This window comes from Cucumis sativus, chromosome 5 (assembly GCF_000004075.3).
Source record: "Cucumis sativus cultivar 9930 chromosome 5, Cucumber_9930_V3, whole genome shotgun sequence".
NCBI lineage: Eukaryota > Viridiplantae > Streptophyta > Magnoliopsida > Cucurbitales > Cucurbitaceae > Cucumis > Cucumis sativus.
Window position 1 is genome coordinate 16,495,506 of NC_026659.2, and position 18,814 is coordinate 16,514,319.

At 34.4% G+C, this 18,814-nt stretch overlaps 1 protein-coding gene across 1 annotated transcript; it reads left to right on the forward strand.

Moving 5' to 3' along the window:
* Positions 1-742: 742 nt before the first annotated feature.
* Positions 743-15,945, forward strand: LOC101221879 (probable protein arginine N-methyltransferase 6). Its single transcript, XM_031885986.1, is given in 15 exon segments — positions 743-1,101; positions 1,104-1,153; positions 1,964-2,029; positions 3,413-3,480; positions 4,092-4,128; positions 4,952-4,979; positions 4,982-5,016; positions 6,081-6,149; positions 6,280-6,357; positions 11,932-12,010; positions 13,292-13,386; positions 13,794-13,878; positions 14,250-14,443; positions 15,165-15,283; positions 15,363-15,945. Coding segments are annotated over 15 exon segments (1,089 nt in total). The 5' UTR covers positions 743-1,037; the 3' UTR covers positions 15,385-15,945.
* The last annotated feature ends 2,869 nt before the right edge of the window (positions 15,946-18,814 follow it).

Below are 18,814 nucleotides of genomic sequence, written 5' to 3' on the forward strand. Positions count from 1 at the left end.
AGAAGGCCTTTATAGGCTTCTTTTCACTTAAGAAACTATGAATGAAATTGGGTAAATGAAAGCATGGATGAATGTCAATTTCATGCACTTAAAAAATGGAGATATAAACAATCAGTTTTGAGAAAAAAGAAAGAACAGAAGTTGTGATGAAGGAATGTTGTTGAATCAAATGTTATTCTTTCATATAGTCTCCGTTTTGTAGCCCAGTTTGTTGTGTGAATGAATTACATCTTTTAAGAAACTAGAAAGCAGCCATGTGGACAATTTTTAAGTCCAATTTTGTGCACTCAAACACCAAAAAAGTATATATCTTATGAACTTATAAGCAAACGGAAATACAATAAGTTTATTCCTCCTTATTCCTTTTTAATCTTTTCTCTTCCCCTCTCAAATTCTCTTTTTTTCAAAATATAAATATATTCCCTTTTCACTTTTTCACAAAAAATATATATTTAATTAATTGTAATTCCCAAATATTTCGTGATTGTCTGTCTATTTGATTGCACGACCCGTTTTTGTTTTGGTTTCCATTATTTTTCTTATTTTGCATTATGTTGATGTATGATGTAATTGACGTTTAACTACATTTCAATAATTTTTTTAATATGTATTTCATTTCGTAAAATTTGAGTAAATTAAAAAAATGGTATACAATTTGTTGTTTATATTATATATATATATATTGAAACTGGAGGAGTAAAATGATATATATAAATTGGAGTTGAATATAAGTGAAAAGGGGAAAATTTGAAAAGAAAATGCAAAAGAAAGTAGATGTCGTTTTGTAGGAACACTTTGATATCTTCGAAGGCGCCCGCCCTTTGTTGTTCGCTTTTTTTTAGTGTTAAAATACACAATAAACGCCGCCGTTATTCACTTCAACAGAGAGCGAACTAGCCGGAAAAAAATGTATACCAACTCCGGCCACATTAACGGCTTTCACGACGGCAGCTCCTCCTCTTCGAGAAGCGTCCTGGAACCGTTCAAAAGGTCGGCCTCGCCGGGGAAGAGGTAGCCGGCCATCCAGTGGCGGCGGAATGAGGGTTTCTGAAGACAAGCAGCCGACACAAGTGGAGGGACCTCCTTGTACTGACTTCGACATGGCTACTTCCAGTCCTACTCCCACGTTGGTATTCACGAAGAAATGATCAAGGTTTGTTTGGTTTTATTGTTTCCTATTTGTGAGAATTGCTAAATGATGCCAATTTCCTGCATTAATTTTTCTCTACTAGAACCGCTGAAACTTTATCTGGCCCCTTCGGGATATCTTTCTAGACTTAGTAATTGATATAGAAACTTTCAAGAAAGACTGACCCATGGACACCATACACTTACTGGGACTTTTATATATAAGAATTCTGAGATGATGTCCTCCCCAGCAAATGACGACAAGAACACCCACTAAGGAGCTGATGGTGAAGGAACTATGGACTGAGCTCTAGTCTAGTGTTTTGGTTTAGGGAAAGAATATAAATGCTGTCAAGATTTGCCTAAATGAAGAGGCTCTTCTCTGTTCATCTGTCCTCAATGGTCTCCTCGATGAAAATACTGTCAAGAAACTTTATCTTAGAAATTTAACACCTTTAAAGCCTTTGAAGACATCACATAAAGTCGGCTTCCTTGTCAGCCATATTCTTTAAATTTAACCGAAACCCAGTTGCCGAAATTGAAAGAAACATGCTTGGAAATATTGGAGAGCTTGGACATGCGATGGTATGAGCTTTTTCATATTAGAACCAGGCCAACACAAGAAAAATCCTTACAGTATCCACATTATTCTTATGGTTGCATCCAAGAGTAGCCTTTCTAAATGTTTTGAGTTCTTTTTAATTAATTTGTGTTAATTATTTAGAATGAATGAACTATATTAGCTAAAAATACACTTAAGTTTAGAAATTCTACTGCAATCGTGTTGTTCTTTCTTTACATTGATATATATTCTGATTGAAATACCTATTTTCAGGATAGTGTACGGACGGAAACATATAGGGCGGCAATCATGCAACATCAGAGTTCTATTGCTGGCAAAGTAATAATTTGTCTTAATGCTATTAAATTTGTTTCTTCGTCATTTGTTTAATGAAATAGTTTTGCTAAAACATGATTTTGGTCCCATTACATTGGACTTGTTCTACTTTAGTCTGTATATTTTCATAGTCCTTATACTTTTGATAGTCTTAAGAACAGTCCCTATTATTAGTTTGTTGTTGATTTTTCTATAAACATCTAGTCTTTATTAGCCTTCCCTCCATGAATTTTGGAATCATATTCACATGATGTTTATTCTTACCAAAATTATTATTGTTATTTAATCAATATTGATGTTTATTAACTTTGAAGAATCTAATTTAGAATTTATTGAAAGTGCATGGACTAATATGGATTGAAGTCCAAAGTACAAAGATCAAAATGGTATTCTAACATGACAGTCTCTTGTCCAATTTTCTTTTGTCTTTTTCCTTTTCTTTTCAGATAAAAGAAATAGAAATTATCATCAATAGTTAAAATTTACAGATGGATAATGAAAAGACATCTTCCTTTAGGAGAAGACCATCCTCCTAAACACAGGAAATTACAATTTCATATTATGAGAAAAAAAAGCTCGACTTTTTTTAAGAACCAAAACATCATGAAAATGCCCCCATGTCCCCAACTGGGAATAATTACATTATGAGATGAATTACAAGGAAGAGCTTGGAACAGAACACCACAAAAAGGTTTGTCCCTTTGGCTAAATCCACGTTTTCACCCCTACTTCAAAAAAAAAACAAAAATAAAGTTTCGTTTCAGATGTCCCAAATAACATTTTATGGCATTTATCCATCAAAGCACCGTGCCACAAAGTGGCTAAAAAATATTGTCATTTGCTCTTTTTTCAAACACTCATGTAACACAAAAAATTCTTAAAATCTATTCTGAAACTTGCTACTGTATAAACACTGAAAGCTTAGTGTCCTTGTTTTCTTTTGCTTCTTTTTCTTTGTGCTTTCTTTCTGTGCTGTTATATTTTCTTTTCTTCCCATTTTTTTTAATGAAGTTGGTTTTTAAAAAAAAATAAAATATGATCGCAGAAAAAATAGATGTATTTGGTCACGATCAGACCTCTGCTTTAATATAGAGTAGAGCAAACAGATTATCGAACTGAATAACATATGCTGATATTTCTTTGATACTATGCCACCCAAAAAGGAAAACAGTCTATAAATAGTAAATTTCAATCTAATCTATGATCTTTGGTCTTTCTCTGCTATTCACGAAGTTTCTTGTCTTTGACTCTTGCACTCACTATGCATTATTTTTTACTCTATCAAAACAGGGTTAAGATACCGGTTTTCATTTGTATAGTTCCTTATACCCATATCTGGATCTGTACTTGGTTTCCTGTTTATTTACTAAAGTCAGTTGAATACAGGTTGTAATGGATGTTGGCTGTGGCACTGGAATTCTCTCCATATTTTGTGCTCAGGCTGGTGCAAGGCGTGAGCTATGCTGTACCTAAATGTGTTTTTTCAAAATTTTTATTGGAAAAACGCAGGTGATCTATTTTGAAATTGTACTTGAACTCTTAGCTTTTCTAATAGTGAGTATTTTCATTTTTTAATATTGGTTGCTGTAGGTCCTAGACATCCCTCTCTTAAATCCAATTCCTTGAAATTCACTCATAAACAGCCTTTTTTAATCGTACATTTCTATAAAAAATTGCTTAGTTATTACTAAACAAAAAGTTTATGCAGTGAAACACAAGGGAGTGCCCATTACTATCAGAACTTGATACATGCTATTATCCAAATTTTGAGCAGAAAATAGGAAAAATCAAGAGTATTTTAAGAAGGGGTGGTGTTAGATCATTCTCCCATTTGTTTTTTTTATTTCTTTTAATAAACAGATTGGGTTGGAGTGGAAAGCCTGGTTTAGGGATTTAGCTTGATGTACCTTTTACTAGTACTAGGAATTTAATCCTGCTGTTTTATTCTGTTTTTAAAACTTTAAAAATTTTAGAAATAAACTTAATTTGTTAATCTGAGATTTGGAGTAAAAATACTTATCACTGTGCAACTTTCTTGAATACACGTTGTTTCTCACTCTTGTCAGGTTTATGCAGTTGATGCAAGTGACATAGCAGTGCAGGTATTGTTCCAGTATGATATTAGTATCTTAGTTATTATTATGGTTGTTATTGAAAGTAAAGACATAGAACAAACACAAATTTACGTGTAAACTCTACTACAGGGAGAAAAACCACGATACTTATATTTCTTATTATTTTCTTATATAATAAAGGTACAAAGGGGGAAGTATTTATAGGCAAAATGAGCCTTATTAAAATAATAAAAAATTAGGCAAAGTAAATCTTAACTAACCTTGGGCTTTCAACATGACCTAACCCACTATTTCTAACACTATTTCTAACAGTAGTAAATAGTATACTGTTGAGCTTTAAACACTTGTGTGTTTCTAGATATCACTTTCTTGATTCTTGTTACCTGAAAATTCTTTTTGTAATATACCTCACCCATGTTTTGCTTTATTCGTAATCACCACTTCTTGCATTACCTTACGCTAAGCCCTTTTATCTTGGACATTTTTTTGTATGTTCTTTTAATTTTCTCAATGAAAGCTTGGTTTCTTACCCCCCCCCTCCAAAAAAAAAAAAAAAAGAAAAAGAAAAGAGGAAAATTGTTCTTACCAATTTTTCTTTTAGTGGTTTAGTATCAATTGCAATCCTACTGGATTAAACCATAGCCTCATCTCGTCATTACTATTAAAAAGAATCTTACATATTGATGCATTTTGTTTCATTCTTAGTTATCAGTGTGTGCTCCACCTGCAATTGTTATAAATATTAATTTATAAACGTATTTTCATTAAAGATCCTACTTAGACATCTATGAATCATGATAAAAGCAGAATTTGTGCTTTGGGTCTGAGTTGATTTTGCTTTTCTTTGCAGGCCTCAGAAGTTGTTAAGGCTAACAATTTATCGACACAATCATTGTATTGCACAGTAGAGTTGAGGTGAGCTCTTTTAGTTGCAATGGTCTTTGTCTTATTGATCTGTTTAAAATGTTTCCATTATTTGAAGAGTATATTAATGATTCGAGTCGTTTCTGGTGACCTTTTTTAAGGATACAAAACTTTCCATTAAGGAAATTAAAGAGATTAATGCTTAAAATACACAATATTAAGTAAACAAATGAAGACAAAGATCCTCAGGACAAATAGAAGACAACAAATCTAGTAAGGTAAATGTACAAGACTAATAAGACCCCTTTTTTCCCCATGAGAAGAATTAGAAGACTTTTAGAAAGTTCAAATGAAGCATTGACTCCTTGCTTTGGTTGCCATTGCCTTTTTCAATTTTCAAGTTGGTTAAAGAAATGTCTCTATTCTAAGTTATTGGGAATCCGTGTAAATCAGCCAATCTTCATCTAAATAGTTAAACTCTGAAAGTGATCTCTCTAAATTTACAATTATAGTTTCTGTTCCTATTGGCATCACAAGTACATGAAGTTTTTCATTTTTTCCCCCTTTTTCCTTTTAGTAAAAGGAAAGAGAGTTTTAATATTAGTTAATACAACATTAGGTTATTAGTATAGTACTTAGTTATTGCCGAGTTGAGTACATCTCAACTAGTTAAGACATTTACTAACAAAACATTAGAGGCTTAAATCCCCACCTATACATTTTTTTAATGCAATTGGTATCAAATCCCCACTCCCTAAACCATCATGGGTTGACCTAGTGAAAAGGGAGACATAGTCTCAATATCTAACTAAGAGGGCGTGGGTTCAATCTATGGTGACCACCTACCTGAGAATTAATTTCCTACGAGTTTCCTTGACGTTCAAATATTGTCAGGTGGGTTGTCCCGTGAGATTAGTCAAGGTGCGCGTAAGCTTGTTCGGACACTCACGGATATATATAAAAAAACAAAATCTCCACCCCCTAAACCCCATGCATGTTGATAACACATACATCATTTAGCTGTTTATAATTAATTATTTAATAGTTTTGATTAATTTGTTAATAAATATCAGTAGCAGTTGCATTGTTGACTTTTTTCTCCTAAAATCATGCAGGATGTTCAAATTGATGAGGGTGTGGATGTTATCATTTCTGAGTGGATGGGATATATGCTTTTATACGAGGTGATTATGTTTAGTGACTTGTAAAGCTGGAAATAACTACCTTATCAGCATGTTTACACTGATGCTTTTAAGGAAAGAACCATTTTTACTTTATGCTCTTTATTGAATAGTGGAGTTTTTGCTATTGCAGAGCATGCTTGGAAGTATAATTTACGCTAGAGATCGGTGGTTAAAACGTGAAGGCCTGATACTACCATCAAATGCAACAGTATCTTGCTTTTCTTATATTTTCTTCAGTTTTTATCTGTTGTGTAACACTGGTGGCAAATTTTCTCCCTTTGTGGCTTTTACTTTCATTGAGTTATACTATGTGTTAGAAATAGTGAACTTGGGTAATTGTTGAAAGCCTAAGGGTAGTTGAGATTTACTTTGCTCTAATTTTTTATTATTTTAATTAGACTCGTGTTGCCTATAAATATTTTCCCCTTTGTACCTTTATTATCATAAGAAAATAATAAGAAATATCAACATCGTGGTTTTTCTCCCTGTACTAGGGTTTCCACTTAAATTTGTATTTGTTCTACATCTCTACTTTCAATATGGTATTAGAGCGTGATATCGAAAAAACCCTAGACAATCAAACACTTAATGGAACCCTAGCAGAAGGGATAGCCATTGAATCAGTGTAGCTGTCGCTGCCGCAGTTGATGTTCGGATTAGCGTCGCCGTGGATGAGTGGTTTCGGCGTCTTTAGAACCCATAGGCTAGCCTTCTTACCCAGTCGCAAGTGTTAGACAACCAGCAGCCTTTAGCTGCATAGGTCTCTCACGCACCGTGAATTCAGATTCCCTCATACTCGTTGCCTGGCCCTCACGCATTGTCGTCTACACCTACACCTTCATTATTTGCGCTGCAAACCCTAGTGGCTGCTCCGAGATTGGAAATCCAGCCCACTCAACCTTTGAGGTAGGTGAGTCCTCAACGCAGTTAATGGCCCATGGGGAGGTTCATCTCTCGGAATTGCTCAACATTAGCTGGACATGCTACGACAACATATTGCAGCGATTGAGGCAACGCCAGGGGCTCCGTCCAATAACCATTTGACCCCACTGGTGTATTTTGAAAATTTGGTAACCTCGCTCTATGCTTTGTTCTCTTCTCATGTGTCTAATCCAGTGGCACAATCTACAAGATATTTTCTAGGTGAGAAATTGAATGGTCAAAACTATTTTTCGTGGTCCCAGTCTATTAAAACGATCTTGGAGGGCACCACAAGTTTGGTTTCTTGACCTGGGAGATACCTAGTTCTATATCTATATTGGGAGACCCTCAGGAACGATACTGGAAATGGGAGGACTCTTATTCGGTCCACATTAATCGATAGTATGGAACCATGGATTGGCAAGCCTTTATTGTATGCTGCAACTGTTAACGACATTTGGGATATGGCTCAACAATTGTACTCCAAACGTCAGAATGACTCTCGTTTATACCCTCTTCAAAAATAAGTTCATGAATGCAAATAGGGGACACTGGATGTGACATTCTTCTTCAACAAACTTTTTCTTGCTGGCAGAAAATGGACCAATGTAGAGAAATTGTCTAGAATTGTCCTAGCGATGGCATATAGTACTCTAGGATCGAGGAGGTTGACAGGATATATGTTTTTCTTGCAGGTCTTTTCGATATTGTTCACGAACGTATACTAAGCTAAGACCTATACCCTCCTTGATGGAGGTTTGTTGTGAGGTTTTCCTTGAGGAAGATGGTATCAGTGCTATGAGTAGTCTGACAAACCCGATATTGATTCCACTGCCTTCTGTGCGAGGTCCCTTAGTCATGACAATGATAAGCACAGTGGAAAACCAATCCCTGTCTGTGAACACTGCAAGAAATAGTGGCATACCAAGGAGCAATGTTGGAACTACATGATCGTTTGTCCTCTAGGAGATAAGAAACGCCCTTTCAACGACAAACAAAACATGGGGCGAGCTTAGGTGAGTGACTCTGCTAGCCCTTCTCAGCTACCTGGGGATCCTAGTCCGACTACACTAGGGAGCTATTGCCTAGTCAATTATACCTCAGTCCTTCAGTCTTATTAGTGTTGATGGAAGAATCCCTGGACTCTGAGCTCTGGCGCCACTGATCATGGAACTAGATCCTTAGAACATCTTGTGTCTTATATTCTATGGGCTGGCAATGTGAAGATACAGATAGTAGATGGTTCCTTGGCTCCCATTGTCGGGAAGGGGTTGGTTTTTCCTTTTGAAGGATTGACTTTACATAGTGTGTTGCATGTGCCCCAAATTTCCTATAATCTACTGTCTATAAGTAAGCCTACTCGTGAATTAAATTGCAAAGCGATATTCTTACCTGATTCTGTTTCGTTTCAGGACTTGAGTTCGGGAGGATGATTGGCACTGCTCGACACAGTAGGGGACTCTACCTGCTTAATAACACCTTCTCTAGTAGCATTTCTAGAACTAGTCTTTTATCTTCATATTTTACTATTTTAGAAAAAGATTGTATATTGTGGTAGTTTCGTTTAGGCCACCCCAACTTTCAATATATGAAATATTTATTTCCTCATCTTTTTTCTGAAGTTGATATTTCTACCCCGTCTTATGATGTGTGTATTTGAGCTAAACAACATCAAGTCTCCTTCCCTCACAACCATATAAGCCAACTCAACCTTTCATTCTTGTCCATAGTGATGTTTGAAGACCGTCCAAGTTCACTACCTCCTCTGATAAATGGTGGTTTGTTACCTTCGTTGATGACCGCACCCGCCTTACTTGGGTTTTCCTCATCTTCGACTAATCTGAAGTCATATCCACATTCCAAAACTTCTATCACACCGTAGAAACACAATCCAATGCAAAGATTGCAATCCTAAGCAGTAATAATGCTCACGAGTTTCAAAACCACACACTTAATGAGTTCTTGTCCTCTAAGGGAATTGTCCACCAGAGTTCTTGTGCTTACATCCCCAACAAAATGGGGTTGCTGAGAGAAAGAACCATCACCTTTTGGAAGTTGCCGTTCACTTATGTTGTTCCTTCCTACCTCTCTATGAGGCGATGTACTTCCTGTAGCTGATCTCATCAACCAAATGCCTTCTCGTATCCTACACCTCCAAACCCCCTTAGAGTGTCTCAAAGAATTCTATCCCTCAACTTGTCTCATTTCTAATGTTCCCCTTTCCTTCGGGTGTTCGGGTGCTCAACCTATGTTTATAGCCATGGTCCTAACCAATCTAACTCACTCCTCAGGCTCAGGCTTGTGTGTTTGTTAGATACTTTCTGTCCAACGAGACTCTAAATGCTTTTGCCTATCCTCACGTAAATACTTTGTCTCCATGGATGTCACCTTTCTTGAGGATCGTCCCTTCTATCTCGTTAGCCTACTTTAGGGGGAGAGTGTGAGTGAAGAGTCTAACTATGTAGTTTCCTTGTAGTCTACTTATCCCTCTCTCTGGTTACCTTACCTGCCCAAATTCTCACATTACAATCCTACCTACAAACCAAGTTCCCTGGAAAATCTACTATAGGAGGAATCTTAGAAAGGAAGTTGGGTCTTTTGCTGTTCAACTGACTCCGGTCCAAGATTCTGAACCTTTATGAGATCAAGTTGTGACTAATTCCATTGACTCACATATAAATAACAAAATGAGTGAGAATGACAAGCCTGAGACGAATTCCACTAATGCACATACCGACAGTAAGGTGGGTGAGAATGACGGGTCTGCAAATAACGGGTTCGAAACAACTATCCTTGAAGATATGGTTGAGAAGGGCAGTACTGATGAGGTCATTACAAATAGAGAGGTCAGGGTGGATGAGAATGAGGTTGTTGCATAATCTACTGAAAATGAAACCAAGTAGGACCATTCAGGAAACATAAGTATGATCCTCCTTTGGATCTTCCTTTTGTAATGAGGAAAGGTATCGGGTTCTGTACAAAACACTCCATTTCTAACTATGTTTCGTACGAGAACCTCTCACCTCAGTTCAGAGACTTTACTGCTAGCCTTGACTCTACTATGATACCCAAGAATATCCACCTTGCCTTAGATTGTCCTGAGTGGAAGATTGCTGTCATGGAAGAAATGAGAACCTTGTAAAAGAACAAGACCTTGTATCTTTGCAACTCCCAAGGGACACAAGACTGTGGGATGTAAATGGGTGTTTGCACTCAAGTACAGAGCATATGGTATCCTTGACAGACATAAGGTCAGGTTAGTTGCAAAAGGGTTCATTGAGACTCATGGGATTGACTATTCTGAGACATTTTCACCTATTGCAAAGTTGAACACTGTTAGAGTTTTGTTGTCAGTTCCTATAAATAAAGACTAGCCCCTATATCAACTTGATGTTAAGAAGGCATTCTTGAATGTAAATTTAGAGGAGGAACTGTATATAATTCCTCCTCCAAGATTAGAAGCTCAGTTTGATAATCATGTTTACAAGCTTCGAAAGTCTTTGTATGGGTTGAAACAGTCACCGAGAGCTTGGTTTCATAGACTTACTACTTTTGTCAAGTCTCAAGGATACTACTTTCATAAATTATAGTGTTGATTGTCTATGTTGATGACATTTTGCTATTTGGGGATGACACCTTTGAGATCATCCAACCAAAAAAGAAGATGGGAGATGAGTTTGAAATTAAAGACTTGGGGAATCTGAGGTGCTTCCTTGGGATGGAGGTTGCTAAGTCCAGATAAAGAATCTCTGTGTCCCAGATAAAGTACTCCATTGATTTATTAGCTGAAACAGGTATGGTGGGATGCTATCCTACTGATATGCTTGTTGAGTTTAATGCCAAACTTGGAAATTCGGGTGATAGGATTCCTGTTGACAAAGAGTAATATCAGTGCCTTGTGGGAAAACTTATTTACTTGTCTCACTCTGGGCCTGCCATTCCTTATGGTATGAGTACTATCAGTCAGTTCATTTAGATGGAGACAGTTAACAGAATTCTGAGATATTTAAAAGCAACTCCCAATAAAGGGTTGAGGTCTTTTCAACATTTATGTCCCAACTTGAGGAGGAGTATTAGGAAGTGGGCTTGGATCATGTTGAAGGCCCAAGGGTAGTTGAAATTTATTTTGTCCTAATTTTTTATTATTTTAATTAGGCTTGTGTTGCCTATAAATATTTTCCCCTTTGTATCTTTATTATCATAAGAAAAAAAAGAAATATCAGCATTGTGGTTTTTCTCGCTGTACTAAGATTTCCACGTAAATTTATGTGTGTTTTACATTTCTACTTTCAATACCATGAGACATGTCTTATAGTATCACTCTATCAGCATCTATATTACCTATTTTTCTGTAGAATCTCGTAGTGGTTTGGGTGCTTCATTTTGTAATGAGAAATGGAACATTCATCTAGAAAGATGCAAGCTGTGAAAAGAAAAGCTAGAGCTATTGAAGTGGCAAAACTTCAAATGATCAGCACAGCACACCTGTGCAAAATGAAAAAAACTATGCGAAAGGATTCCTCCTGCATGTATAACTTGTCTATCAGCATATATATATATATATATATATATATATATATATATATATATTCCTGTAAAAAAAGGGGAAAATGAGAAATGGAACTTTAATAGAAAAAGATGAAAGCAATTGATACGACAGCAAGAGCTATCAAAGTGAGAAAATTTAAATAATCAGCGTAATGTGCAAAATGAAGGAATAGTGCTAAAACTTTGGGTAACTGGATGTTGAGAATCAAAGCTTGTTTTATGTTGTGCTTGTGTGTGTGTGTGCATGTGCTTTCTTTAAAAGGCTTGAGTTGCTTGGCAGATACAGTTCTGATTATATCTATCTTGCTTGCAGTTGTACATGGCACCTGTTACTCACAGTGATAGATACAGTGCGAGCATTGATTTCTGGCGCAGTGTATATGGAATTGATAGTAAGGATCTGTTTATTTTTTATTTATTTTAATTTTTTTTAGAAAGGAAGTAGGTACATGTTGAACTTGAAAACAAAAATAATCTAAAAATCCATAATATTCCAATAAACTAAACTCAAAAGAAATCTAAACTGCTAACCTATTTCCTACTGAACGATTCAATCGATTCAATAGACTTATCAGCACCTCATTCTTCTATTTTTTTTCAATTACTTATCTATTTTTCGTTAGAAACCAAACTCTCTGTTGAAAAAGTTATAGAAAACAAGAGGTAGACGTTTATTTATTTATTTTTGTACTGAAGCTCATTTTTGTTCAGTTGGTTTGGGTTTTGTATTGGTTCAGTTAAAATATGTATCATATAGTCGGATCAAGTGATGAGGAGAATCTAATTTTGATCAAGGTTGGGTTTTTTGTGGCTTAAGTTTTTTGTATGCCTTTTTTTTTTTTTTTTTTTTTCATTTTTTTCTCAGTAAAAGTTGTTTCTAAAAAAACACTTTTTCTTTGTAGTGAGTGGTACATATGTGCCATTATTTTGTAAGATGTAATAATATATACACGGATTCACAAATTTTCATTTTAGACAAGCTTGAGAAAGTAAGAATGTCGCAGAATTCATGTGGCTTTTGTTGACAGAAAAAGGATGGGTCTTGTAGTTCTATAAATTCTAGATCCAAGGTTGAGGAAGAATCATATGTAAATCTTTTATAATAATGATTGTTTCCTTTTCTTAAAGTTCTCTTCTTTTGTTTAGTTTTTTTCCCCTTCATCTTCTTTCACGAGAATGTTTAAGCAAAACTACCACGTGTTTGTTCTCTTCCTGAATAAACATCCTACACATTTTCAACATCTATTTAATTTGATCTCTAGTTCATCATGGGAAATAGTAAATCCGTTGTTCTCTTTGGGCTTCAAATTCAAAATGTTATTTACCATGCACAGTAATATTTTTGTATATTCTTTTATATGAGCTCCAAATTTTTGTTTTGTTCTTTGGGAGATCTCGTTTTATTTTTCATACTAAAAGAGCACGGGAGACCTGTTTGTTTATAACTATTTCAGTTACAATCCATATAGAACTTGTGCATTTATAAATTACCCATTTCTTTGGCATGTAGTAGATCTAAAGGGAGGAAGTTGTTTCTGCTATTTGTTCCGTGTGTTGTGTTGATAATGTTATTTGTTGCTTGATAATCAGTATATAAACTTAACTCTCTTTCTTTCTCTTTTTAACTCCCTTTTCTTTCTCCCTCCGGTGCTGGGGGGAGTTGGGGTTTGCAGTGTCAGCAATGTTGCCATTAGCAAAACAGTGCGCTTTTGAAGAGCCATCGATTGAGACAATATCAGGAGAGAATGTTTTGACATGGCCGGAAATGGTGAGGACTCCAAGTTTCCTTCTGTTTTAGGTTTGATTATGGTAGTGATATATAATTAAATTTGCCCTCAACCACTGGTTTAAGCTTTTGGGTGATTTGGTGGTTTAATAGATTATATCAATGGTTAATCACAGTTTCCAACCATGAAAAGGCAAATAGGGTGCTTGTGATGGATTAACCACCCAATGGCATAGAAGCAATTTAGGAAAGATTGCATCTCCTCAGTTAATATTATTTTCAATAGTCCAGCTAATGATGGGAAAGAGCATGGATCAACTTGACTAAAACCTTACTATGAGAACTTTAGTGTAAAAGCAAAGCGATAGAACAACTTTTGATAGTGAAAGAACTACTAGTTGATTCCTTACTGGCAGACTTAGAGTAATTAAAAATGTTCACCTTTACAGGTAAAACATATTGACTGCTATACAGTTTCAATCAGCGAGCTTGAGTCTGTCACAAAAAGTTACAAGTTCAAGTCAATGATGCGAGGTAATGTCTCTCTGACCATTCTTTGCTCGTCTTGTGGTGTTCACGTACATTCACACATGAACTTCTTAGTTGGTTGTCATATGATATGAAGTCACTGTAGAGAATCCTTATAGCCTCTTGCTTTCTAGCTTGTGTTGTTTACGTAGAATGTGGAGTGTGGATTTGATGGGCGTTGCATTAAGTTGGACCATATGGATATGTTTTAATCATCTTCACTATTTATCGTTTGTGCCTTCTTAGGGTCCAAATAATCCTTTTATCATGTCATGGATCCATTTTTATGCTTGTTATGGGTAGTTTTCCTGTTGATATATTGTTCTTCGATTTTCAATTTTGTGCCTGTGCCATTAAGAACTCTTCTTAATTTCCAGCTCCCTTGCATGGTTTTGCATTCTGGTTTGACGTGGAGTTTTATGGGCCTGGTACTGCCATGCATGGTCTAATTCCATCAAATCCTGATGATAATCAAGTGAATGATGGCAGCCAGAGGAAGAAGCGTGCAAATCCCAATGACGCACTCGTACTGTCCACTGCACCTGAGGACCCTCCAACCCATTGGCAACAGGTCCATTATAACGAATAATAACAATTTTTTTAAAACAAAGTTAATTATAACAATACTATTATAACACAATATTTGAGGGAGAATTATTGTAAGTGTCAAGCTTGTTAAAAATATTTACAAATATAGCAAAATTTTAGATTTTATCAATGATAGACGTGTATACTTCTATTGGTGCCATTGAGATAGAAGTCTTCGTTTTGTTATATTTGAAAATGACTCATATTTTAAATTCTTCTGTAATCTTCAGTGCAAGACTGAAGTTGTTTCTCCCATTTATGATTCTTTTTTTCTGAATAGAAAACAAGATAAATTAAAATAAAGAATATTAAGAAAAGTAGGGTCGAAAAATCTTTAGCCATACAAATATAAAATTAAATATTGAAATTAATTTTTCCATCTTGTGTACGTAGATACAAAAGTAAAACCAAGATCTAGAAATCAAACATATTTTTGTACTAGAATTGTTTGTCTGTGTCTGTCCGCGTCTGTATGTGTTGACACTGCTTGACTATTTTTTCTTGACTAAAGTCCACTTTTCACATCCTTAAAACTATATGGTATTAACATGATAAATGAGTGCTTGGGGAAAGCGGTGAAGTGTGTGGAGATCCTTGTTTGCTCAAAGCTTACACAGATAGTCATTATTTAGCTCGAATCATGTTGTCTTAATCTTATAGTTTAATTCCCCTTTGGTCAGCAGAATATCTGATTTCTTTTGCAGACCATAGTCTATTTCTATGACCCATTAGAGGTTGAACAAGACCAACTAATTGAAGGTTCTGTTACTCTATCACAAAGCAGAGAAAACCGTCGGTTCATGAATATTCGCCTCGAATACGTGTGAGTTATATTTTGTACATTTTCTCAGTCACTGCTTTGATTTAGGCATCTCATTTGGTTTTCATATTTGATCTTGTAGTTCTGGTGGCGGTCCTTTGTGAAAGAGTCGGTGATGAGGTGATTTCTATTCTTTGCTTTATTTCATGATGTGAAGTCCCCATTAACTCTTCTCAAGGCTTAACCTTCCTGAAACGGTAACATTCCGAAAACTGTAGGAACTATTATTAAACTAACATTTATAGAAATTGAAGCGTCTTGAAGCCGGCTGGTTTGGTTGATTGCATACCAAAAGCCTAAAAGACAGTTGACTCTTGATCGTGTTTGTGCTTTGCGATTGCTTGATTGGCCTTCTTCACATTGTCATCTCTCCTTTGGGAAAGATATGTAGGCTGAGATTGATTGATACAACTCCATGAAGAATTCTTTTATTGTAATGTTACTCTACTTTGAGATTACAACTAATAGGACTTAGCCTTTTGATTATTATGATTCAATTTTTCCGTTGTGTAAAAGTAGAACACCCAAACTAGAAGTGTGATGGCTTCCCTCTCATCTCTTCATGACTCTCAATACCTTCATCCTTCTTGTACTAACATTTTAATGCCTTAATTATGAACTGTTATATGATAGTTGAAACCAATGAAGTATTAATTTGTGAACTTTTTTTTCGTATTCATTTCTTCCATATCCAATCTTACACGTCCTCTTGTTCTAGGAGCTCGAGATGTTTCATTTCAATAGGAAAAGGAAAGAATTATCTTTTTGTTTGACTTTAACATGTGCAGAGGATTCGAACGGCTTAACTGATTGAGTCATGCACACTCAAATGTTATAAGAGGGTGTCTCATATGTGATTACTCCAAGTACAAATACAAGACAGTCACAAATATTAAAAAAAAATGTAAAGCTAATATTTACTCTCTTATCTTCTAGCTTGTTTCTCTTGCTTATTATATGTGCAGTTGCATACGTAGTTAAATTAGTTTGGATTTTATTATATGTTGTTGGGTTGGTACTGGTGGTGTTAAAAAGCATCCATACCATCTTTTCAGTCTATGATTGAGTTTATTTTCAACTGCTAAAAGTACAAATGGACATAAATGTGTGGGATATGATTGGTTTGTATATTGAATTTGGGGGACAAAAAGTGGATTGATAGAATGGTCGTATGCGATACCAAAAATTTGCCTTTTCTTCTTCACCTATTTTATCTTTTGAACCATCTTTCAAAGTTATTTCAGCATCACAAAATCACTTATTTATTTTATTTTGTTAAACATCGCTTTTCTTTTTGAAGGATTTGGTAGCAAAGTGATTTGGTTGAAATGATTGAATGAGAATTAGTTTAAAAAATATCTATGCGGTTCATTTTTAAACCAATAATAATGAACTATTATTACAGTAAAAGATAAAATTTATTACACTTCATTTTCTTTATGAAATAAAAATATTTTGTTAAATGTTCTATTCTTTATCCTTTTTCGTAATAATAATAATAATGTATACTTTTATTTTAATTTGAATTTAAATAATTTAAAAAACAGAACTCACAAGTTTTTGTTCTAAACTCTTTGAGGATTTAATTGTTGTTGAGTTCAGTATGGTTAATGAAATTATAGCCTCATGTCATCTTTTAGTTGCTAAACAAAAATGAATACTCTGCGTTAAACTCGATGTTTTCTCTATTAAGACTCAAGTATATACCAAAATAGAGTCTTGCTGAGTTTAGGATTGAACGTAGAGACAAGTAATTGACTAAATGTGTGATGATAAAAATATGAGTGAGCTAGGTTTAAGTGCAAGCATATATTGCCCATGAAGTAAATAATCTCAAAGTATTATGAGTAAAAGTATTTTAAATTGTTTATGGATGTGACTTAATGAAATTGAAAGTAACCAAAGTAAAGAATGAAATACAATTTAAACAGTAAACAATGATGATCAAACATGGACTAACAAAAGTGATGTTGTGGCAACACACCAAAATAGTGATGTATGCATGAGCACAAATATTAAATTATACATATTCGGTCTTGTATCAAGTTTCTTTAGATGTTCTATACATCCACTACTTAATATTTTCATCGGCAACCAAATCGTAGATTAATTAAAGCTTAGTTAATTTCTCGACTCCATGGAGTCTCTTATTCCTAAGATGAAATAAAATTTTCTATTTCTAAACTTTAGGTTCCATGTCCCTTCCTAGTCTTCTCAGTACTAGAGTTCCACTTAATTGTCAAAGATATGTCAATCGTGACAGTTTTTGTAAAATTAAATGTCATTGTTTCAAAATTGATAATAGTTACAAAATGTCACGAATTTGTCTTATTATAACATTTTTTTTCTGTCAAGAATATGTCAACCGTGACAGTTTTTATAAAATTAAATGTCATTGTTTCGATATTGACGACAATTACAAAATTTCACGAATTCGTATATTATGAAAAAAAATTCTGCCGTACATTTCTCAATTACATTTTTTTTTCAATAGAATACATTTGTTGTTCTTCTTGCCGCTTTGTCATTACACTAATCAGTTCAATCACAAAGTGGTTATACTAAATCACACCAATATGAAAACAAATAATATACACTTTAATATATATATTTATGATACACTTTGTAATATTCGTACACTAGGATTGACTAATAATCATCGTTTGTTAAAGATAGTTTACATACAAAAAGAATAAACATTGACATTTTTAGCTACCAACAAGCCTATAAGTACATTGGAACCAAGATTTGGTACCAATCATACAAAAAATCATATATCAATCAATTGCTCTAAGTTGGCTTCACTGCTCCAATGAATTCTTTCAAACCTAGTAAGAAAACAAAATCTTATTTAGAGTATTACGACTAAAGAACATTACCTAAAAGAAGATTCTAATTAAGTTAATTATATGTACATAAATATAATATTTATACTTTAGTGTAATAACACAAACATCACAAACATAAATAGTAAGGAAAATTGGAAAAGGTTTGTATGTTGGAGACATGTGGCATTCAAATATAAACCTGAGGTGGAATCACCCTGATTATCTCACTGTGATTCCAAGTAAAGGAATGAAGAATTTGAAAATGAAGGAGCAAGAGATGGGTTTAAGTAGAACATATTTAATTACCACGAAAATAGGATAGGAGCAATGTAATAGTGTCCTTGAAGATTATATTATTTAGATACAATGTGAGTAGAAATGTAATAGTCTCCTTGAAGATCCTCCTAGAAATCACAAAAAAAAAAAAAAAACAACCAGATTTGAGCCAACTATCAAATTTACACATCGGTCAAAAACAATATCATCAACCTCAATTGTTTTACCACTACAAAATAAATCATAAAACAAAAAATGTACAACTCATTAAATGAAACTAAAATGGGGAATCATTAACTCTCTATTACACTAACTGTACCAGACCAACCAAATATAAGTTAAAATATTTGAATGAGTTCAAAATAATATTCATATTAAAATTATTGGTTACGAGAGAAATTTATATTTGAATATGATTTAAATTTAATTT